General features: G+C 40.2%; 2 protein-coding genes across 4 annotated transcripts in view; one reads left to right on the forward strand and one right to left on the reverse strand.

Moving 5' to 3' along the window:
* The window catches only part of LOC135513956 (dual specificity testis-specific protein kinase 2-like), a 35,327-nt gene extending 24,650 nt beyond the window's left edge, over positions 1-10,677 (reverse strand). Inside the window, exons 1-3 of one of the 3 annotated variants that reach the window (XM_064937014.1) lie at positions 10,283-10,677; positions 9,971-10,141; positions 281-585 (exon numbers count right to left, since the gene is read on the reverse strand). In XM_064937014.1, coding sequence (XP_064793086.1) covers positions 281-502 — 222 coding nt within the window. In that variant the 5' untranslated portion in view covers positions 503-585; positions 9,971-10,141; positions 10,283-10,677. Of the gene's footprint in view, positions 1-280; positions 586-8,437; positions 8,611-9,970 lie in introns of all 3 variants that reach the window. The other 2 variants (XM_064937023.1, XM_064937005.1) reach the window with 2 other exon arrangements.
* Positions 10,678-11,253: 576 nt separating this feature from the next.
* Positions 11,254-12,937, forward strand: LOC135513983 (transmembrane protein 53-like). The gene is made up of 3 exons (XM_064937059.1): positions 11,254-11,440; positions 11,683-11,786; positions 11,899-12,937. Exons 1-3 carry the CDS (start codon positions 11,386-11,388, stop codon positions 12,592-12,594), a joined length of 855 nt encoding a protein of 284 aa, XP_064793131.1. The 5' UTR covers positions 11,254-11,385; the 3' UTR covers positions 12,595-12,937.
* The last annotated feature ends 12,856 nt before the right edge of the window (positions 12,938-25,793 follow it).

The raw sequence follows: 25,793 nt of genomic DNA on the forward strand, positions 1-25,793 counted from the left end.
CCGTCTCCTCGTCACTCGCTCAATGTATTAGCTAACTGTATTCTGCACCACACACTGAGGTTTAATAACAGAATGAGGGCTGAGACATCTCAGGGTGTGAGATTATATGTTTCTAAGTAATCCTGGTGATGACATACCATAGTTTTTCTGATAGCCTAGCCTAAACCATACGTTGCTATGAATGAATAAGCAGTCCTCACACAATCTACTATTTACCTACTAGTACCACCTACCTACCATAAAACTCTTGCATTTCAGGTCAATCATAACATAAACCCACCTTGTAGACCTCTGAGAAGAAGCCGGAGCCAATCCACTCGCAGATGAAGTCATCAAGGCGCGTCAGGCAGGAGAAGGCACTGATGAGGGCGCGGTAGGATGAGGGGCACACTCTTCCCACCTGAGACGGGGCCCACTCCCCTCCACCATCCAGGTCATCAAGACGGTCAGGCCTCATGGAGGGGAAGCCGGCAATGGAGTTGCGCTTGTTCCGATCCATCATGGTCTCTTCACTGGTAACTCTGTGGGAGACTTCTCCATGAAGGTTTCACATTTTCGATAACTGCTTGGCAACCCTTTACAGCCCTAAGAGGAAGGAAACACCAAAATCCATTCTCAGCAGGCAGACTGAGAAAATTGTGTGCTTTGGTGCCAGCTAATAATATTTGTACTTTCCTGTAGTTTAGAATGTACAGTACAAGCTTATGGTTCACAGGATACAAATAACAAGCCAGAAAACACTGATAGTTTCAGCTAGTATCTGTATGGAAAACATGGTGTTTTATGTACCCCTGAAGTATAATAAATCAGTGTGTGTGTTTTTTTAATCACCATTCCGTTCATTTAAACAGAACACAGCTGTGTTGTCATGAGGGGGATAATGAGCCTAATCTATTTTATCACATTCCTCCATTTCCTCCAACTTTTTTCAAATACTAAGACAAAAGCATTACTTCACACAAGATCAATCTACTTAGACACACATGACAGGAGTCCTAACCCGCCTCTGGTCTGACAAGCCTACAAATAATGGCTCTAATAGGGATGGCTTGTCCAATTATATGAGATTAAGCCATGATTAAGCCAAAGCCCAAGACTGGGATCCTAAACGAACAAGGGAGCATGTACAGGAACACAAGGAGACATAATAACCCCAGAGTAATGACCATAGGAAGAAGTCCTTTGATTTAAATGACCTTTCACATGGCACTAGTACTTTGAAGCATCCAGCACTTGTTAAGGACCCCTGATTTCCCCAGCATGCACAGGTCTATTGAGCTTACTCGATGGGCTGGTTGTAACTAGGCGAGGTCTTTGGATTATTCTGCTGTCCTCCCCTTTCCTTGAATTAGAGACTAGAGAGAAGCTATTAAAAACTCTGGGAGAAGAATGCTATTCTTAATTCAACCGTGTGATTCCCATCCCCCATCCAATCCCAAATGAAAACAACTGAAATCAAATCATCCAAAGTTACTGGACTAGTTCTGGGATCTTTTTGCAGCTCCAGCCGTACCCTTAAAAGGATGTTATCCTCCTCCATTACTAAAGGCATTTTTTGCCATTTTGCAAGTGTATGACAATGATCAGACTCGGTCTGCCAAGAATGTTCAAAGCAGCTATTTTAGTAAATCTGCTTTTCAGTAGCAGAACGAATGTATAACATATGAGGGCTGTTTTTCCATTTCAATTGCTGCTAGGCCTAAGTCATCTGGGTTCACAAGAACAAGTCATAAATGTCACTAAAATTATACATTTCCCTTCATTCAAAGCAGAAACACTTAACAGCGTCATATCAATAATGCAGATAGTGAATTCATGACTTCTCCAGTCTGAACCCTTTCTTCCCTCACTCCCTCCCTCCCTAGCATCTCAGCAGCAACCTACATTTTGTAGCTGGTGAGAATACAACTACAGTGCCTTCAGAACATATTCACACCCCTGGACTTTTTGCACATTTTGTTGGGTTATAGCTTGAAATTTGAAATGAATGACATTTAGATGTGTCACTGGCCTATACACAATAGCCCATAATGTCAAAGTGGAATTGTATTTTTTTGAGAGAATAAAAAAAGTTAAATGAAAAGCTGAAATGTCTTGAGTCAATAAGTATTCAAACCCTTTGTTGTTATGGTAAGCCTAAATAAGTTCAGGAGTAAAAATGTTCTTAACAGGTCACATGATTTTTGAATGACTACCTCATCTCTGTACCCCACATACAATTATCTATCGGTAAGGTCCCTCAGCTGAGCAGTGAATTTCAAAACACAGATTCAACCACAAAGACCAAGGAGATTTTCCAATGCCTTGCAAAGAAGGGCACCTCTATTGATAGATAGGTTAAAAATATATATATTTTTAACCTGACATTGAATATCCCTTTGAGCATGGGGAAGTCAATAATTACACTTTGGATGGTGTATCAAAAACACCCAGTCACTACAAAGACACAGGCATCCTTGCTAACTCAGTTGCCAGAGAGGAAGGAAACTGCTCAGGGATTTTACCATGAGGCCAATAATGTAACAGTTACAGAGTTCAGTGGCTGTGATAGGAGAAAACAGGATGGATCAACAACGTTGTAGTTACTCCACAATCGTAACCTAATTGACAGAGTGAAAAGAAGGAAACCTGTTCAGAATAAAAAAACATTACAAAACATGCATCCTGTTTGCAACAAGGCACTAAAGTAATACTGCAACAAATGTGGCAAAGCAATTAACATTTTGTATTCAGGACACAAAAAAGTTGATTGGGGCAAATCCAATACAACACATTACTGAGTACAACTCTCCATATTTTCAAGCTCAATGGTGGCTGTATCATGTTATGGGAATGCTTGTAATCGTTAGGACTGGGGAATTTTTCAGGATTAAAAAAAAAAGAATGGAGCTAAGCACAGGTAAAAATCCTAGAGGAAAACCTAGTTAAGTTTGTTTTCCAACAGAGACTGGGAGATGAATTCACCTTTCAGCAGGATAATAACACAAACACTAGTATACACTGGAGTTGCTTACCAAGAAGACAGTGAATATTCCTGTGTGGCAGAGTTAGTTTTGACTTAATCATTTTCAGATCTTGCCATAGAGTTTATCTAGCAAATTATCAACAACCAATTTGACAGAGCTTGAAAAATGTTTGAAAATAAAATGGGCAAATTTTGCACAATCCAGGTATGGAAAGGTCTTAGAGACTTACCCAGAAACACCAACGGTTGTAATCGCTGCCTAAGGCGCTTCTACAAAGAATTGATTCAGGGGTGTGAATACTTATGCAAATGAGATTTCTGTATTTAATGTTCAATATATTTGCACTTTGTCATTATGGGGTATTGAGTGTAGATGGGTGAGATTTTCCTTTTCTCAACTGAAACCATTTTGAATTCAAACTGGTCACATATTGTGGAATAAGTCAAGGGGTATGAATACTTTGAAGACACTGTAGGCTTTTGTGGACATAATGCATTTTTCCAAAGCGATAAATCAGTCTCAATGATAATGAACTGGAGGAAGTAGACGAATTCTACAATGGGCCACTAATGACAAAATTACAGATGAGGGCAATTCCACGGTAACGGATTTAAACTTTGAAATTCGTTTTTCAATTTAAAATGTATGCCAAAAAAAACAAAACTCCATGCACAAGGACTACATAATGATTTCCACTGAAAAAAAAATATATACAAAAACTATTTTTGTGGATGAATGGTATTGTGTGGTCACAATACCATTATCACAATACTAGGAAGAAAGGAAAATCTGGTATCGCAGTGGTCCTTTGTAACTCAGTTGGTGGAGCATGGCGCTAGTAACGACAGGATAGTGGGTTTGATTCCCGGGACCACCCATATGTAACATGTATGCAAGCATGATTGGATGAAAGTGTCTGCTAAATGGCATTTATTATCGCAATACTGGTATCTTGATAACACTAGAACTGTGCAGATGCAAACTTTGGTAACATCTCCCTTTTAATGAGAAGGGTCCAGCTACAACCTCTCAGAGCAGTCATCCCTCAGGGTCTCTATAATGTCACCTACTGATATGTCATCGCTCAATGCATCTCTCAGGAAAAGTGGGGGAGTCAAAAAGAATCATATTGAGAAGTGGGGTGTTTGAAAGGTACCACCCAGGACGTTGTTTGGGTTATCGGACATCAGTCATGGCCTGCAGAGTTGACAGTAAGACATTTCAGTTATGCAAAAAATATTATATGTCTATTCACTCACTGTGAGCTGCGTCTTTGAACGTTACCTATCGGTAGCAATGTATGTAAGGTTTAGTATACTGTAAATGTAAATGCTAGCTAACGTTAGCTACCTTAATTTAAAAAAATGTAAGTTATTATTGAATATTTGAAATAACAATCATTGAAATATCAAGTCATGGCGGTTCTAGTAATTAATGGAATTCCAGCGCTCCTACTGTTAAAAGACTGTTTGAAACCCCCAGTTCTCCTTATATGGTTCCATTTGAAACACCCACTCCTTTCGACACCCCCCCACCCCACCCCCATTCTTGAGAGATGCACTGAGCGATGCCATCTCAGTAGGTGAAAGCATAGAGACCCTGTGGATGACTGCCCTGAGAGATGAGGTCGCAGCTGGACCCTATTGCTTTTACAAAAACATAAATATTTGCTACGAATTAAGATTAAAATACATCCCCAATAGTATGTGGACACCCCATTCAAATTAGTGGATTCGGATATTTCAACCACGTCACCAACAGGTGTATAAAATAAAGCACACAACCACGCAAACTCCAAAGAACTTGACTGGCCTGCACAAAGCCCTGACCTCAAAACCCATCAAACACCTTTAGGATGAATTGGTACGCCAACTGTGAGCCAGACCTAATCACCCAACATCAGTGCCTGACCTCACTAATGCTTGTGGCTTAATTGAAGCAAGTCCCCACGGCAATGTTCCAACATCTAGTGAAAATCCTTCCCAGAAGAGTGGAGGCTGTCATAGTAGCAAAAGGGGGTGGCCAACTCCATATTAAAGCCCATGATTCTGGAATGAGATATTCGACGAACATGTGTTCACATACTTTTGGCCATGTAGTGTACGTATGCAGAGAGAATGGGATGCCAACTATGACATGGCACCTTGAGTTTAAAATATATATATAATTTGGTTATTGAACTACAGTAAGTGAAGTGGATTTACACCCGGTAACAGAATTACATCATGTTTACCTGATCTATTCTACACAGATATGCATAAGTGTGGATATGAATGTCAGTCTCCTCATGTTTCACAAGTTTGGACATCGCAGCACAGTAGAGTACAGTGTAGTACAATACAGCAGAGCAGAGTTCAGTACTGTATATTTCAGTACAATATACTGTACTACTGCATTATACTGTACTCTGCTTTGCTATCCAAACTTGTGAAACATACATCTATAATAGGTTCAGATTCGGGCCAGTCCGGTCCATCTGTGGACGCTAACGTCAAGGCCAGGGTGGACTGAACAAATGTCAACATCCATGGACGTCCGGTTCTCAGTGGGTGAGGATGCTGGTTACAGTAACTGGAAAGAGAGGGGGCTCGTGGGTAGGTGTCACTAAGAGCTGTGAGAGTTGACATTAACTGGAAAGAGAGAGGTAGAGGGAAGGGTTGTCCAGACTCCGACTGTGTGCGGTGAATCGTAGTTTGACCACCAGACAATAGAAAGAAAGAAAACAGTAATGAGCTGATCATCACAGTATGCCAGTGGAAGGGAGGAGAGTAGCAGGTGACCCAACTGTGGTTTGTGACTATGATTTCCCATTGTAGCCAATTCAGTTGCAGTAATTCCGTTACGGATATTTTGGTAATTCTGTTACCAATTTGTTATAAATCACTTTATAATTCATAAACAAAATTGATATCAGTAAAATCACTATAACTAAATCAGGTCTACCATTACTTGTTACTTCTGTGAACATTTATTATCCTCCCTCCACATCAGGGAGCGAAATAATTAAAGATCTTAAAGATGTGTGTGCTTTTGGTAATGGAATTACAAGGCACAAGACAATATATATTTTTTTTAAACATCCTCAATCTCCATACAATACCCCATAATGACAAAGCAAAAACAGGTTTAGAATTTTTGCTAATTGATGAAAGAAAAAAAAACACTAATATCACATTTACATAAGTATTCAGACCCTTTACTCAGTACTTTGGTGAAGCACCTTTGGCAGCAATTACAGCTTCGAGTCTTGTTGGGTACGATGCGAAAATGAGCTCAATTTCGAGTCTCATATCAAAGGGTCTGAATACTTGGCACACCTGTATTTGGGGAGTTTCTCACATTCATCTCTGCAGATTTTCTCAAGCTCTGTCAGGTTGGATGGGGAGCCTCACTACACAGCTATTTTCAGGTCTCTCCAGAGATGTTCGATCAGGTTCAAGTCCAGGCCACAAAGACATTCAGAGACTTGTCCTGAACACACTTGTGCGTTGTCTTGGCTTTGTGCTTAGGGACATTGTCCTGTTGGAAGGTGAACCTTTGCCCCAATCTGAGGTCCTGAACAGGTTCTTCAAGGATCTCTCTGTACTTTGCTCAGTTCATCTTTCCCTCGATCCTGACTAGTCTCCCAGTCCTTGCCGCTGAAAAACATCCCCATAGCAGGAGGCTGCCACCACCATGCTTCATGGTAAGGATAGTGCCAGATTGTCTCCAGATATGACGCTTGGCATTCAGGCCAAATAGTTCAATCTTGGTTTCATTAGACCAGAGACCCAAGTGGGCTGTAATGTGCCTTTTACTGAGGAGTGGCTTCTGTCCAGCCACTCTACCATAAAGGCCTGATTGGTGGAGTGCTGCAGAGGTGGCTGTCCTTCTGGGAAGTTCACCCATCTCCACAGAGGAACTCTAGAGCTCTGTCAGAGTGACAATCAGGTTCTTTGTCACCTCTCCCCCAATTGCTCAGCTTGATCAGGCGGCCAGCTCTAGGAAGAGTCTTGGTGGTTCCAAACTTCTTCCATTTAAGAATGATGGAGGCCACTGTGTTCTTGGGGACCTTCAATGCTGTAGAAATATTTTGGTATCTTTCCCCAGATCTGTGCCTCGAAACAATCCTGTCTTGGAGCTTTACGGACTTTTCCTTTGACCTCATGGCTTGGTTTTTGCTCTGACATGCACCGTCAACTATGGGACCTTATATAGACAAGTGTTTGTCATTCCAAAGCACGTCCAATCAATTTAATTTACCACAGGTGGACTCCAAGTTGTAGAAACATCTCAATGATTATCAATGGAAACAGGATGCACCTGAGCTCAATTTCGAGTCTCATATCAAAGGGTCTGAATACTTATGTAAATAGGATAAACATTTCTAAAGCCCTGTTTTCGCTTTGTCATTATGGGGTAGTGTGTGTAGATTGATTAGTATTATATTTTGAATCAATTTTACAGTAAGGCTGTAATGTAAAGAAATATATAAAAATGTAACAAAATGCAGAAAAGTGAAAGGGGTCTGAATACTTTCTGAATGCATTGGAAGTGTTGATGTTAGTTGGCAGGGAACTATGTAAACATTGTGTTTTGATGAATACCTTTTCAGAGCTTTCTAGTAGATTCTTGCTAAAAACACCTTTTTCATCTGTTAATCCAGAAATCAAAGCCTTTTTACTTGTTTTGTTTTTTTATGGAAAATGGTTGAAAAATATCTTTATGCCTTCATTTCCCAAAAACATAGACTAAGCTTCCATTTGACACCCAATTTGATATATGGTCCTATGAACGTCACGTTTGTGCTCATGGGTCCTTTTCGATTGAAATGCCCATGGGACATCAGGGCTCGACTTGCCCGGGAGGTTTTGAAAACCCTCCTGGCAAGTTGCTCATCCCTGTCAGTTGCCCGCTTGGACAAAATATTGTAATAATGCTATTTTTATTTTATTTTTTAATCTAGGCTATAAAACTGATAAAAAAACTGATTAATTCATGAAACTGTTAGTTCGTCATGTCGATGATTTATCACACGCGCGCCGCACAAATAAAGCCTAATTTGAGATTGCAGCAACTCGATAGGACACCAACAGCGGTAGGAAAGATGTCCCAAGTTATGATATATACTAGTAAAATTTTATTTTATTTTTTAAGTTTTATTGGCACAATTCCTTTAAAAACAGCTCATACATTTTTTTACATCATTTATACACATAAAAAACGGCAACAAAGCATAAAACACAGCATTTGAAAGTTACATTTAAATTTGTTAAAAGTACATGTTGTTGAAACTAATGAAAACAACTATGAATAAAAGTACTTTCCTTGTAAAAACATCAAATCTGGAAAAGCCATTTAAAATGTGTACTAATGATCTAACAAAGGTTAAACATTTTTAAGACATGAAAAAACATGTTAAAAAGACACTTTGTTAAAAGGCTGTCTTCAGTCCCTTGTACAGGAGCGGGGTGAGTCTTTATCAAGCTCACCTCATCCTGCTCTTCTGAATGGATCATCGTCCCGTCCTTCGGGCCGAGGGGGGGATCCCTCCCCTAGGCGCCGCAGCGCTGTCAGGCCGTGGCCTAGGGTGTTGTGGGGGACCCTTCGCTTGGGGTCGAGGCCCCCTTTCTTCCGTACCACCCCAGGGCTTCCGTGGCTAATACTAAGGCAATAATCAAGAATGGGTATACAAACCAGCTATAAAAAGTTCAGTTTTAGTTGACGGTTGAATATTTGCTATGCGCAATTCACTCATGGAATAGCCTAATTTGACATTTCCTCGAGGCTATTTGGTCCTTAAAGCCCTTAAAGTTATGGTAGCCGATTTAGAAGTTCTACTGCTCAAAATAATTATTATGTGATTTAATTTCTGATAAATGTTTATGAGATGTAGCCGCTTTCATTTATTTCGGGTGTTGCGCTAGTCTGTTGCGGTAAAACATGCATTATTATCTAAGTGTTAATGCAGATGTTTTTATATTGGCTATTATAACAATTAGATAAAATGTAGTCAAATAAAAATGACAATTAAGTGCATGAAAAAGTATTTGAAAGACCTTGAATTTGTATGCTACTTGCTCAGCCCAAATGAAAGAAAATAACCTGCAATTGAAATTATGCGCGCAATCATTTGCTTCCCTGACAGATCCTGACCCGGGACAATATTTTGTTCATTTTATTTGGGCCAGTAGCTTTCGGTTGGCACTTGTCCGGTGTGCCATTGGCATCTTTACCTGAATGTCAAGCCCTAGACATCCCTGTGGTCGCCTGACACCAGGTATTTGTGCTCTATCCAGCTGTTCAAATGTGCTACAATAAAATATGTTTATTGTTAAATCGCCAACAGGAGGGTCATCTGGTAATGATGAAACGCAAGATCAAGAATCCCCATGAAAAAGATGGATGATCAGATTGTTTGAGGGTAGAACATTTAGGTTTCTATTCTGTTGTGAAATAGTCAATGGATTCTATTCACTAAAATGTATTTTTTTATGATCACTATCAGAGCCCAGTCAGATGTAAAGGATGGGTATCCGAGGCAGCAAAGGTATACCTGACATTTTAAATAATGACCCAGTCTTGTTCATAGGGGAGGGACCAGTTTCTTCTGATCTGATAACATCTGTTTATAACCTACAATACGAGTTCGGATACAACTACGTTAATCAAATACCTGGCCAGAATTATCTGAACACTTGCCGTTTGATTAGTTCAGTGCAATATTCCATTATAAACAATGAGTTACTGCATTAGCTACAACGTCGAAACTATTTAATTAAAGTAACTTTGTTGTTACTGGTACCTAGCTACTACTTGCAACAAATGTTGGTATGTTTACCCCACGCGTTTCACTTTCCGTGATTACGTTAGTTAGCTTATTTTAGCTTGCTAAACTAGCTGACCAACTAGCTCACGTTAACGTTAGTTACGAAACGGACACATACTGAGTGGCAGGTTTCATCCGCCAACGTTACCTAAGCTAGCAAACTTCGCATGCTGGCAGAGCTAGCCAGAGTTCTTACCTTGTCGTTTGTCATGAAGATGATGAGATGTTGGACTCTTCAACAACAACTTGATGAAATGACAGGCCAAACTCAGTTACTTCCATCTCATTGCAATAGTTTGCAGGCCAGTCGGCCTACTCTCCATGCACGAAGTAGTAGCGGCCAGTTGGCTAACTTGCTTGTAGTTAGCTGGTCTCGGTAACGTTAGTTTAGTTTGTCAACAAGAGAAGATGAGAAGCTAGTTAACGGTAGCCACTCCACTTTGCTAACAAACGAGAAGTTACGCAGCCAACGCCGAAGTAACTCTTAACTACACGAATTATAGCTTACCTCAAATCGAAATGTGAACTCGCGGTACACCATATGTGGCATTTGTTTTCTCATTAAAACACAATCGCAGTGGTTAAAGACAGTTCAGTCGTTTGACAGCTCTGCTACGCAGTGTTGACTGGCTCCCCTAAGAGCCAATTTATGCTTGATCCGAAAATGTGGTCGGAGGCCATATGGATGGTGTGACGCAATTTTGCGGAGCAACCAGAGACACACAGAAGCACATATTGAGCTCTGTGCCGCATCGCTGTGCGCCTCTTAAATGTTTTAACATTGTGGATGGCTCCGCATTGACATGATTGGGTGAAGGCGGGTGGTCCTGTATAACCTAAACATAAACTCACTTTCTTGACAACTTCCTTCACAACAGCTCTGCGCTTATCTGCGAAGCGCAAGAGGTATGAAAGGCCATATCACCGTAATGCTGCACGGTCAGTGCAGACAGCCGATTGACCATGTACCGCCTTGAACACTCCCACTAAACTGGGATCCCCTTTTTCACGCCCAGATTGACAGCTGAGGCTTCCATTCAGGGACAAGAATGCAACACACTAATGTTTTTGTTTTTGATGGGGTGTGTGTAATGTACAATATTTGACTGTGTTAACTCGAATATTGATGGTAGTTTGAACGTATATAATAATTTCACCAGTTGTGAATACTAATTTACCTCTACTATGCATTGACTACAGAAGTCTATAGTTATTTCACATTTCACACTACTAACTTACAACACTCATCACATAATGTGGTACAGGGTACACCTCTAAATATATTTTGGTCAAAGAAATAAATTACAAAATTGTTATTCCACAGATTGCATAATGTTGTCAAATAATTCCCATGTTATTCTGAGTGAAATATTCGATTCGTTTTCTACTGTAGGTTGAAAACTCAAATATGGACATTGGCTGTCATCTCGTGGAGGAACTTGGAACTGAATGTATAGTGAAGGGAAAACGAACCAATCAGAAACAATGAACGAACAACTCTTGACTTCCGTAGCGACTAGCGAACCTGCGAGAACGTTGAGGTTCAGCGCATCAGCCAAATGAATCGTATAGCAAAAGGGCTCATTGTTCTGTAATATAATCGGCTACAGAATGGAAGATGATGGCATGGACTATAACATTGTGTTTCCAGATGCATTGATCTCGGGTGAGCACTTCATCTGGCCTTGCTTAAGCTAGCTAACAACACTAATCTAGCTAACGTTAGCTGTCAGACAGACCCATGAGCTATTTAGACAACGTTAACGTGGGCACTGGCAGGTTTGTCCATAATTCAATTATAGCTGAATTGGACTGACTCAAAGACTGCTTGCTAGCTAGCTAAATTCGTTTTCCTGGTTATGCAGTTAGTTTACTTAACAGATAACTGATTTGTTTTTCTCCTTTTAGAAAGGCACTGGCATGGAACAAAGGAACCAGTTGTCATACTGCTGGGATGGGCTGGTTGCAGAGACAAACATCTTGCCAAGTACAGCTCCATTTATAACGAACAGGTTGGCGTAAAAACTATTATTGTGGTGGTAAATGTCTCCTGTCATTTCAATAAATTATTATTCTACTTCATTATTCATGTGTGACTTACCTTTCCCCCTCTCTTTGTTCCAGGGTTGTGTCACTATTTGCTATACTGCGCCCTTGAAGACAGTATTCGTCTCTGAATCATTTGGCTACAAGGAGCTGAGTAATACAGCCCACAAACTACTTGAGATACTCTATGATTACGAGGTGGAAAACAGCCCTATATTTTTCCACGTGTTCAGCAACGGGGGATTCATGCTGTACCGCTACATTGTTGAGCTCTTGCACAGTCATAAACAGTTCAGTACCCTATGTATAGTTGGGACTGTGGTGGACAGTGCCCCAGGCAGTGGAAATGTGAGGGGGGCATTACGGGCTCTTACAGCCACTCTGGGACCCAAAATCAATGTGATGTTGAGGTGTGTTCTCTTGGCACTGTTTGCTGTAACTGTTTTCCTGCTTAGGGTGGTTCTGTACCCCATAACCAAGTACATCCACAAGAACCACTACGATGCCATCCGGGAGCACCCTCCTACCTGGCCCCAGCTGTACCTGTACTCCAGAGCTGATCGAGTGATTCGGTACAGTGATGTTGAGCTCATGGTCAAGACTCTAAAGGAGAAAGGGGTGTCTGTGGAAAGTTTTGACTTCAAAACGCCTGCCCACGTGAGCCATTTCCGTGACTTTCCAGAGGAGTACTCCAAGAGATGCCTGGATTTCCTGACCAACTGCATGAAGGATTCAACAGCGCAAATAAAAAAGCGACACTTGATCCAGCATTGAAAGCACACTACTTTAATTAATGTTTCTCAAAAGTCTGTGGCACTTATGTTTTTGTGATCCTACTGTAATGTTACACATGTATAAATCTGTACTTGGAAATCGGCAGCTCCACTGAACATCTTATTTCAAATGCTTAAGTTTTAAGAGTTGAAGACAATTAAGCAAAAATAGACAAGTGATAACCAAAGTGCCAGTGCTGTGAATTTTGATTGGTACTATTTGTGAATCTTTAATCCAGTGGTTGATATTTCAAAAGAATGTGATTGACTAAGAATGTATGTACTTACTAAACACGTGTTTAACTATTGTGCCTTCTATAAATTAAAGAAGCGTTATGTCAACATTTGCATTTCTTTTGGTCTACTTGTTTGAAAATGCGGAACCTTGGATTACTCTGGAAGATGAACAATTACAGTTAGCAATGGCCATTACATGAATTAAGTTTCTTGTGAAGTTATAGGGTTGAACACATGATTACAATTCAATAACATTTCGCAGTTGTCGTAAAGCAGTGCAGCATTCTTATTGACTAGACTGTAAATATTGCATCACACAAAAGGTCATTTAAAAAAAATACTCTTTATGATGTGACAATCTGTATGATGCTGCGATTGGAGAAGGACCCCTTCCACTCAACCCAGCACTGCATATTGTGCATGGCTACCTTTGGCCTTGTCTAAACTCAGCCTTTGCCTCGCCAGACATCAGTGATAGTTTGAAGAGCAGTGCTCTAAGTTGGTCAGGTAGAGATGATTATTGAATTATTCTGAATGTCAAATTTGACATTTTGGAGAGAGAGGCATGGGCATGTGTCTCTACAGAAAGCTCACCCTGGCACATCAAACATCATTTATTTCCACTCAAAGGAGAAGGGAAAAGTTTACACATCTGCAGACACAGATGAACAAAGCTTATTGGAGTACATACTAGATTATTTTTGTTAGTTGGGTGGCTGCATGGCTCACATTGCCAAATGGTTGTTTTGGGAATGTTTTCCGGAGATGCAGACTCTTCCTGCTGATCTGATTTAAACCTAACTGCCTCCCTGACTTTAAGAGATGAAGAGCAAACATGAATAACCATTTGGATGGTGTGCCCAATTAATAAAAGTCTGAATAGCAATATTACAAAAGACAGAAAATAATGAATTACTGAGGTGATTTGGGGATAAACTATTGGCCTATGTTGTGACAATACAGACTCATACACACTGTCCCCTAATAGCAAGGATGTGCCAAATACACAAACATGAAAAGGAGTGTGTGTGATCTGTGTTCTTTATCTTCTTTGTGGATGTTTATTTCCTTTAGCTTGTATGACCTGAATATGTCTGCCTTATGGAGAGATTTATTCTAATGAAATCTAAAATCTTTGATTAAGTGTTTTGGTTCAAATGGTTTTGTTTCAAGCATCAATCAGCTGATGCTAGTGGGGTTAAGTTGACACTAAAATGTGTTTTTTTTTAAATAGAAACAATAGCTTGGTTGAAATGGGAAACGTCATCAACCACGGGACTTTTTGAAGCAGAAGGTCAGGAGTCAGCTTATGTTAGCTAGCAAATTCATGGAACGCCCTTTGTGTCTTTTGCGTGTCAAAAAGACACAGGTCAAATAACACTATTTGGGATTATGCGAGATTTAGGTTGTTTTTCTACTTACCCAGAGTCAAATGAACTCATGAATACCATTTTTATTTCTCTGCGTGCAGTTTGGAGATTATTGGAGTTAGCATATCGTTAGCTTAGCACAATTGTTGGAAGTCTCCTGGTACAGTAGCCAGCAGATCGCAAAGTTGCATCTGTCTCAATGGTGCGCTTACAGACGCCATAATGAAACAAACACAATGTAGTGATGCCAACTGCAAAGTGAATGACAAATTGGATAAAATCTTGTTTCTTATGATTATCAGTAAAATAAACAAACATATACAATCTAGATGACTATGTATTGCCTTGTAAGACTATAAATGACTAACCACCCCACCCAGCTTTGTAGTAGTTAGAATGTCTATTTCCATGTTTTTGAGAGGAGCTGGCTACTGTGGGAGACTTCCAATAATTGTGCTAAGCTAACAATATGCTTACTTCAATAATCTCAATCAGAAATTGGCTTTGACAAAGTACCCAAACAAGGCCAAAAGGAGAAGGAGAGCGATGAGCAGCCGCAGCCCCATCCACTGACTGTTCCTGACCATCTTGGAAGAGAGGAGCCAGCGCATGTTAGCCTATAATCCTACCCTAGCTGCAGGTTTTCTGTCCCAAAACATTCTATTTGACTTTGATTTTGGCCTTTACTACTATTGCCCATAGAAACGCATTGAATGATGGATTCATGAATGGCAAAACAGACAGTCAAAAAGTGTTTCATAAGGAATAAGACGTTGATGTGTCTGTCCTATATCTAGGATATATAAGAAAGCTCAGAAGTTTTTTGGGACACATATTTAACATTCTTTTATTTGTTGGCACTAAACTACCTCCATACCTCCATTCATTTTTTTTCTTTCTACCAGTTCAGGGTTACCTTCAGAGGAGTCCCATGACACTTGTGGGGGATGTAGCAAAACTGCAAAAATCTGTTCATAAAAATCTCATCTTTCATAGAGTGGTCATATTCATTTGTAGACCAAAACGTTTGGACACTCACAGATGTTTTCATGAGAAGACCGATTTTCGGGATGTCTCATGGTCTGACAAACACCACTTTAGCTCGGCCACCTTCTATGTGGAAGGCCTACATAGATACATCAAAGCTGGGACCGAGAGACTGAAAAACAGCTTCTATCTCAAGGCCATCAGACTCTTAAACAGCCATCACTAGCCGGCTACCACCTGGTTACTCAACCCTGAACCACATGCAACTTTAATAATGGAATACTAGGCACTTTAATAATGTTATATACTGCTTTACTCATCTCATATTTATAAACTGTATTCTAATTTAGTCAATGCCACTCCGACATTGCTTGTCCTAATATTTATATATTTCTTAATTCCATTCTTTTAATTTTAGCTTTGTATGTATTGTTGTGTATTGTTAAATACTACTGCACTGTTGGAACACAAGCATTTCACTACGCCCACAATAACATCTGCTAAATATGTATGTGATCAATAACATTTGATTTGATTTGATAGGCGGATCCGGTGGATTGAGATGCAGCCCATGCAACAACAAAAAAATGTATCTCCAGCTAAAACTGACAGATTTTTATGAGGATGCATCAATAGACTCATATTAATAGAAACTGGCTCATAGGAAGATAGTGGCTGGAAAGCTTGGTTACTGCAGATGTGGCATTTTGTTTCCTATAGTAGGCTGCGATTTGCTTTACTGTGTACCTTTCCAAATCATGTCCAATCAATTGAATTTACCACAGCTGGACTCCAATAAAGTTGTAGAAACATCTTGAGGATGATCAATGAAAACAGGCTGCACCTGAGCTCAATTTCGAGTCTCGTAGCTAAGGCTCTGAATACTTATGTGAATGAGGTATTTCTGTTTTTCTAAAAAACAGTTTTTGCTTTGTCATTATGGTGTATTGTGTGTAGATTGATAAGGAAAAACTTAATTTAATCAATTTCATAATAAGGCTGTAATGTAATAACATTTGGAAAAAGTAAAGGGTCTAAACACTTTCCGAATGCAATCGACCTAACAGTATTCACACTGACCTAACAGTATTCACACTGACCTAACAGTATTCACACTGACCTAACAGTATTCACACTGACCTAACAGTATTCACACTGACCTAACAGTATTCACACTGACCTAACAGTATTCACACTGACCTAACAGTATTCATACTGACCTAACAGTATTCACACTGACCTAACAGTATTCATACTGACCTAACAGTATTCACACTGACCTAACAGTATTCATACTGACCTAACAGTATTCATACTGACCTAACAGTATTCACACTGACCTAACAGTATTCATACTGACACAACAGTATTCATACTGACCTAACAGAAGCATTTCGCTACACTCGCATTAACATCTGCTAACCATGTGTATGTGACAAATAAAATGTGATTTGATTTGACAGTATTCATACTGACACAGCAGTATGCATACTGACCTAACAGTATTCATACTGACACAGCAGTATGCATACTGACCTAACAGTATTCATACTGACACAACAGTATTCATACTGACACAACAGTATTCATACTGACACAACAGTATTCATACTGACACAACAGTATTCACACTGACCTAACAGTATTCACACTGACCTAACAGTATTCACACTGACCCAACAGTATTCATACTGACACAACAGTATTCATACTGACACAACCGTATTCAAACTGACACAACAGTATTCATACTGACACAACCGTATTCATACTGACACAACAGTATTCATACTGACACAACAGTATTCATACTGACACAACAGTATTCACACTGACCTAACAGTATTCACACTGACCTAACAGTATTCACACTGACCCAACAGTATTCATACTGACACAACAGTATTCATACTGACACAACCGTATTCAAACTGACACAACAGTATTCACACTGACCTAACAGTATTCACACTGACCTAACAGTATTCACACTGACCTAACAGTATTCACACTGACCTAACAGTATTCACACTGACCTAACAGTATTCACACTGACCTAACAGTATTCACACTGACCTAACAGTATTCACACTGACCTAACAGTATTCATACTGACCTAACAGTATTCACACTGACCTAACAGTATTCACACTGACCTAACAGTATTCACACTGACCTAACAGTATTCATACTGACCTAACAGTATTCATACTGACCTAACAGTATTCACACTGACCTAACAGTATTCATACTGACACAACAGTATTCATACTGACCTAACAGAAGCATTTCGCTACACTCGCATTAACATCTGCTAACCATGTGTATGTGACAAATAAAATTTGATTTGATTTGACAGTATTCATACTGACACAGCAGTATGCATACTGACCTAACAGTATTCATACTGACACAGCAGTATGCATACTGACCTAACAGTATTCATACTGACACAACAGTATTCATACTGACACAACAGTATTCATACTGACACAACAGTATTCATACTGACACAACAGTATTCACACTGACCTAACAGTATTCACACTGACCTAACAGTATTCACACTGACCCAACAGTATTCATACTGACACAACAGTATTCATACTGACACAACCGTATTCAAACTGACACAACAGTATTCATACTGACACAACCGTATTCATACTGACACAACAGTATTCATACTGACACAACAGTATTCATACTGACACAACAGTATTCACACTGACCTAACAGTATTCATACTGACACAACAGTATTCATACTGACACAACAGTATTCACACTGACCTAACAGTATTCACACTGACCTAACAGTATTCACACTGACCCAACAGTATTCATACTGACACAACAGTATTCATACTGACACAACCGTATTCAAACTGACACAACAGTATTCATACTGACACAACCGTATTCATACAGTATTCATACTGACCCAACAGTATTCATACTGACACAACAGTATTCATACTGACACAACAGTATTCATACAGTATTCATACTGACACAACAGTATTCATACTGACACAACATTTACATTTACATTTAAGTCATTTGGCAGACGCTCTTATCCAGAGCGACTTACAAATTGGTAAATTCACCTTATGACATCCAACAGTATTCATACTGACACAACAGTATTCATACAGTATTCATACTGACACAACCGTATTCAAACTGACACAACAGTATTCATACTGACACAACCGTATTCAAACTGACACAACCGTATTCAAACTGACACAACCGTATTCATACTGACACAACCGTATTCAAACTGACACAACCGTATTCAAACTGACACAACCGTATTCAAACTGACACAACCGTATTCATACTGACACAACCGTATTCATACTGACCTCACAATATTCATACAGTATTCATACTGATCCAACAGTCTTCACCTGCACACGTAGAGAAACCAATCCCTATTTAAATACTGCGCCAACACTATTTTCACGTGATTGTAGGAAAACCAATCCTTACTATTAGACACCTCTGTGCTCCCATTGATCAATGTTAACTGGCCAGATTAATTATTATAGGAAAATATAGAAAAGTATTGAACCCTAACATTTTGTGGATGAAGAGGGCAAGAGATCTTTCACCATTAAGGCTTGGCTGGAAAACAAACAGTCCCTCTTACCTTCTTAATTGTGGCCAGAGGTATGTCTGGGTCCCAGCTGAGTGAAACGGGCCAAAAAGTCAAGTCGCTCTCATCCGTGTTACGACACCAAATGTTGTTGATAATTAGATCCAAAGATTAAGGCAGAGACTGTTTAATTGTATAATAGAAAAATCTTTAATGCATACGAGCAGCTGGCAGGTAGATCCGTCTCTGATCGCAGTCAGGGAAGGAGCTTGAACAGTAAATGGTTACATGTTCCTTATATAGTGGGAGGTGATAATATAATCATATTGTTACACAACAGTTATTTCATACAGGCAACAGTTCCAGAACACAGTGACATTTTGTTAGGGTGCAGTGATAATAGGAGTCTAAGAAATGCATCACAGTCTAACACAGAGCAATAGCATAACCCTTGAGAAGTTACAACAGCCATTACCAATTCTACCACAACATCTCTGTAGCTCTGAATTTCCATGATACGGATTGAATAGGGCCCTAGGTTGGGTGAGAGCCGGGCAATGAGCTAAAGATCTTTGCTTGTGTTAGCCTTGATGTAAATCTGCCCACTCTTGCTTCACCAGTCCATTTCTCAGCATTTCTGTTAATACACATTGACATTTTACTACTGTGTGTGCAGCTTGTTACTTCCTCTTATTTTCACTGCTCTCACTGTGCCTGGACTTTGCAGTCTCCCTGTTCAAGTCCTCCTTCAGAGACTGGTTACCTGCCTACAGAGGGCAAGTGTCAGGCAGATTCGCCCGCAATACACACTCCCTATTCCACAGGCTAGGACACCCTTTGAGTATCTCCACACATATATGTAAATACTGTCACATGACTGTCATGTGCACCAATATTGAGTTTCAAAAGCCTGTTACATTAAATGAAGTTTCCTTTGAAGTTGGAATCCTTAACGGTGAGACTGCCTCGTCCGTTTTGCAATATAACAACAACAAAGATCTTACTGCATCAACAAACAGTTTTTCCCCTCAGACATTGCACGAGCGATAGAACACTACGTTGCACGACGCTCACCTCCACTTCATCAACAATAACAATGGCGGTGGGACTGACAGTGGCTCTATTTCCCCTACTGCGGATTCTATCTTTAATACTGTGGGTAATTATTTTAAGTTCCTCGGCATACACATCACAGACAAACTAAATTGGTCCACCCACAAAGACAGCATCGTGAAGAAGGCACAGCAGCGCCTCTTCAACCTCAGGAGGCTGAAGAAATTCGGCTTGTCACCAAAAACACTCACAAACTTCTACAGATGCACAATCGAGAGCATCCTGGCGGACTGTATCGCCGCCTGGTACGGCAACTGCTCCGCCCACAACCGTAAGGCTCTCCAGAGGGTAGTGAGGTCTGCTCAACGTATCACCGGGGGCAAAATACCTGCCCTCCAGGACACCTACACCCCCCGATGTTACAGGAAGGCCATAAAGATCGTCAAGGACAACACCCACCCGAGCCACTGCCTGTTCACCCCGCTATCATCCAGAAGGCGAGGTCAGTACAGGTGCATCAAAGCTGGGACCGAGAGACTGAAAAACAGCTTCTATCTCAAGGCCATCAGACTGTTAAACAGCAACCACTAACATTGAGTGGCTGCTGCCAACACACTGACTCAACTCCAGCCACTTCAACAATGGGAATTGATGGGAAAGGATGTAAAATATATCACTAGCCACTTTAAACAATGCTACCTAATATAATGTTTACATACCCTACATTATTCATCTCATATGTATACGTATATACTGTACTCTATCATCTACTGCATCCTTATGTAATACATGTATCACTAGCCACTTTAACAATGCCACTTTGTTTACATACTCATCTCATATGTATGTACAGTACTCAATACCATCTACTGTATCTTGCCTATGCTGCTCTGCACCATCACTCATTCATATCTTTATGTACATATTCTTTATCCCCTTACACTGTGTATAAGATATTAGTTTTGGAATTGTTAGTGAGATTACTTGTTGGTTATTACTGCATTGTCGGAACTGGAAGCACAAGCATTTCGCTACACTCACATTAACATCTGCTAACCATGTGTATGTGACAAATAAAATTTGATTTGATTTGATATAAACCACATGTAAAATTCAATACATCTGATTATATATATGAATAAAGACTTGCTTACGTCCCTCAGTGCACCCTCTGTGATTTCTAGGAAGATTTTAACCCACTTAACCCCAGTTAAGATTATTATTATTGTCACGCCCTGGCTTTTTATTCTCTATTTTGGTTAGGCCAGGGTGTGACTAGGTTGGGCATTCTATGTTATTTTTTCTATATTTTGTATTTCTTTGTTTTTGGCTGGGTATGGTTCTCAATCAGGGACAGCTCTCTGTCATTGTCTCTGATTGAGAACCATACTTAGGTAGCCTTTTCCCATCTGTGTTTTGTGGGTAATTATTTGTGTTTGTGGGCACCTCGGTTGTGCCACGGTCTTTGCTGTTTACGTTTTTGGTTGTTTCACTTTCATTAAAAGATGTGGAACTACATGCACGCTGCGCCTTGGTTGATTTATGACAGGGAGTTTGAGGATAGCGAGCGTGACAATTATTTATTTAATGTGATTTTTTTACATATGTCCCTCATGACAATGTCAACACAGTTACGTGAACTGAACTCTCATTTTAATATGGTGAAACATTGAACTTCTAGTGTAAAAGCAGGTGAGCTGGTTCTAATCTTTGCTCATTTTCTGGTGTTTTATGGTGGAAAACTGAGCAGGTCGAGCATAACGTCAACCCTTTTACCGATAGGTAGACAATTTCAAATTTGCATTCAATTGCCCCTCCCTGTTGCACACAACAAGCTTCCATTCCCCCTTACAGTCAACCCTTTTTATGTATTTAACCTCTTGAGATTGGAAAACATTTCTTTATTAAATTGTAATCTTGTAAGATTACCATGTAATCTTTACTACAGAATGTTAAAATTTGGTGAAATACCAAGTTGCACGACCCAAAAAGGTACTCAATTGGTGGAATGACCCACATATTATAAAACACTTTCCTCAATAGATATTACTTTGGAGAAGGTTTTGTGAGGGAGAAGCAGAGTCAGACATCAGTGCCTACCCCATGCAATCCAAGCTGGATGTTGCTCTAGAACTCTGATCTGGAGCGGTGCTCACATATTGGTCCTTGTGTGTAGGAGATGTACGCAGAGATTGGTGCTCCAAGGGCAGGAACTATGGCAGATGTGCAGAGAAGGTATGATTAGAACTGCGCTGCATTGGAAGAGGAGTTAAACAATTGTTTTGTTGCCTATGGAGTGATATTGCTGCCTTTATTGCCATTGCAGAAGGTTGAAGTTAGTAAGCAATGTTCTTTCTATCCCAAGGGCAGGAACTATGGCAGATGCCTGATATTCAAAAAATGCATTTGAGTTGTGCCGGCCCGGGCTTATGGTTTGGTTTGCACAACATTGTAGCCTATAGACCACCACGTGGCTATTGCGGTGGTGAGATAGAGGTGTGGTGAGAGAGGTGCTCGCCTGTATCTCTCACAGAACTAGAATGGCACTCCCTTTCTCGCTCTGCTCTGATAGACACGAGCCTGCAGCTTTCATCTCTCCAGCATTTCATTTTATTTATTTCCTTTTATAAACTGGGTGGTTCGAGCCCTGAATGCTGATTGGCTGACAGCCGTGGTATAATTGAATGTATACCATGGGCAAGACAAAATATAAAATTGTACTGCTCTAATTACATTGGTAACCAGTTTATAATCCCAATAAGGCACCTTGGGGGCTTGTGGTATATATCCAATATACCACGGCTAAAGGCTGTGTCCAGGCACTCCGCGTCGTGGATAAGAACAGCCCTTAGCCGTGGTATATTGGCCATATACCACACCCCCCCAGGCCTTATTGCTTAAATAGAGTCATAGCTGCGAGAAGATTGCTGGAGGTGCCGCAGCACCCCTGAAAATTTTAAATATATTTACCAAAGTTATGTCTGTTCAGAAATAAAGGAAATAATTCAGAAGACTACACCAGCCATAGGCCTATAATTTAACCACAGAGGATCAATAACTTGTTAAAAAAAAGTTACAAATATATTTTAGCTGTCGATTCTGTGTAGCCCAATCACAAGCCATTCTTACAGTTGGGCACACACGGCAAATCTGTCAGTGAACAAACAGCATGCAGCAAAAACAGGCCAATATTTCAAATGCAATCGCGGGAAAACACAGATTGGAAAGCAAATGGCTCCTGCTGAAAAGAGAAAACAAATCTCCCTGTAGGCTACCAAATATGTTATCAACTTCCAAATAGGCCTATTGAGTGAACAGCATTGTTTTCCATAGTAAAACAAGACAGAGGTTTTTTGACACAAGGGCATCAGGCATTGCAGGTGAGTGAGCTGCGCATCATTGGGTGAGTCAGTGTAACTGGGAAGCTTTTTTACACCATCATTTCCTCCTCATATTGTACAATATGTGTCTCCACACACACCTACTGTAGGTCTAGGCTATTCATGGATTCAAGACAAGGTCATTTTTTATTGATCACAGATTCTCAGTGTGTCAGTGTACAATTGCCTGTAATTTCCATCATTTTTGAGGTATTTAAAAAAAATGTGTCTAAAGTCTCCAGTCATCTAAAAGGATGTAGAATTGCATGAAATGCGTTTATAAAAAGCCAAAATTAGCCTGGACCATAGGCTACAAACATTTTTACCTGGACCATAGGCTACAAACCTTTTTACCTGGACCATAGGCTACAAACCTTTTTACCTGGACCATAGGCTACAAACCTTTTTGCCTGGACCATAGGCTACAAACCTTTTTACCTGGACCATAGGCTACAAACCTTTTTACCTGGACCATAGGCTACAAACCTTTTTACCTGGACCATAGGCTACAAACCTTTTTACCTGGACCATAGGCTACAAACCTTTTTACCTGGACCATAGGCTACAAACCTTTTTACCTGGACCATAGGCTACAAACATTTTTACCTGGACCATAGGCTACAAACCTTTTTACCTGGACCATAGGCTACAAACCTTTTTACCTGGACCATAGGCTACAAACCTTTTTACCTGGACCATAGGCTACAAACCTTTTTACCTGGACCATAGGCTACAAACCTTTTTACCTGGACCATAGGCTACAAACCTTTTTACCTGGACCATAGGCTACAAACCTTTTTACCTGGACCATAGGCTACAAACCTTTTTACCTGGACCATAGGCTACAAACCTTTTTACCCATGTGTGCACACCTCTCCTCTACTGCTCTATGCCAGTACGCAGAAGTGACGCTAATGCATGCAAACTTTATTATAAAGGTGATAATCTTTTCGTTCCGGAACATCAGAGCCCCCCAGGTCAGGTCAGGTTTTAGTTTTTTGGGGGGCCAATATGGAAAGTGGTTTTCAAGCTTTTCTTTCTAATAGGGTTCTCAAGATTCTGAATCAGACGGGTCACATTGAGATTGACTTTATCATTTACAGGTAGATTCAGCAAGTTGACGTTGCCACGAGCAGCACCGCAGATATTAGGCGTGTCTGAGTGGTAAGGCTAAAGCAACCGACTGTAGATAAAAGTCGAGGAGTGAAATAGGGGGAGGTGCATCTGCGATAGCCGAAAGACGGACACTGGTTTTATAACAGCAAGGCTCACATCAACATGGCAGGTCATCATTCTAAATAATAATTTGTTCATAATTATATGTTTTTTTTATAATGTTGAAATAAATATGGACAGGTAGCTACCAAAATAAAGTAAACACCAACATAAAGTGTTAGGGCGTTAGGCCACCACGAGTCAGAACAGCTTCAATCCATCTTAGCATAGATTCTGCAAGTGTCTGGACCTGTTTTGGAGGGATGCCCCACCATTCGTCCACAAGAAAAGCTGTCTAAGTCACCGATCCAGAATCTCTCATAAATGTTAAATTGGGTTAAGATCTGGTGACTGAGAGCCATGGAATATGGTTTACATCATTTTTATGCTCATCAAACCAGTCGATGACACTCAAGCCCTGTGGATGGGGGCATTGTCATTCTATGGGGGCATAGCCATGGTAGCCAAAATAATGGCATGCCCAGCATTTTTATGCATGACTCTAAGCATGAACAGATATTAATTAATTAACTCAGGAACCACACCTATGTGGAAGCATCTGCTTTCAATACACTTTTAATCCTTCATTTACTCGTGTTTCCATTATTTTGGCAGTTACCTGTATCTAACCCCATATCACATACTCACAAACTGAAATCATAATATAATATTAGGTGTGTACACGTTGTATAATCAGTTACTGAGAGAGAGCCTCAAATATCAAATGTATTTGTATATATCCACTGTACACATTAATCACGATACATTGGTTCCTGTTTCAGTCATGTCTTTGGTCACATTTGTGTGGGTCAAACAAAAGCAATCATATGATTGGTTGACAAAAGAGCCGCTCACTATGCAGGCGATGGCTGCAGGATGAAGAGCAATTGCAGAAACTTGCAGTTGACTGCAGTCAAAACTTCTTGACCTTTGATCACATGATTTTTGTAAAGCTCCTACAAGTCAGACTATTTTTAATCCCCAGAATGCAACACCCTTGAAAGGCGGTGACTAATGCGTGTGCACGGGTGTGCTTCACACTGCTACAACGTGGTATCTACAGGACCAAAACATCAGAGAAGTTTAGTCTCGCTCTTCAACGCTCCTCGTTGTTGCAGAAATTGACCCACTAGAAGTCAGTGATATAGGGAAACTGGTTGACAATTACATTGGTAGAAGTTTTTATGCTTTTTTTGCCGCTTTTCACAGATGGATCCAAGGACACAGAGATTCTGCTGGGTCCCAGCACATTCAGGTGTGGAAGGGAATGACATTATAGACCAGTTAGCTAAAAGAGCTTTGAAACAAGATATAATTTATATATTAATGTTCCACTGTGTAGAGGTGAGACCAAA

Source organism: Oncorhynchus masou, chromosome 3 (genome assembly GCF_036934945.1).
Source record: "Oncorhynchus masou masou isolate Uvic2021 chromosome 3, UVic_Omas_1.1, whole genome shotgun sequence".
Lineage (NCBI taxonomy): Eukaryota > Metazoa > Chordata > Actinopteri > Salmoniformes > Salmonidae > Oncorhynchus > Oncorhynchus masou.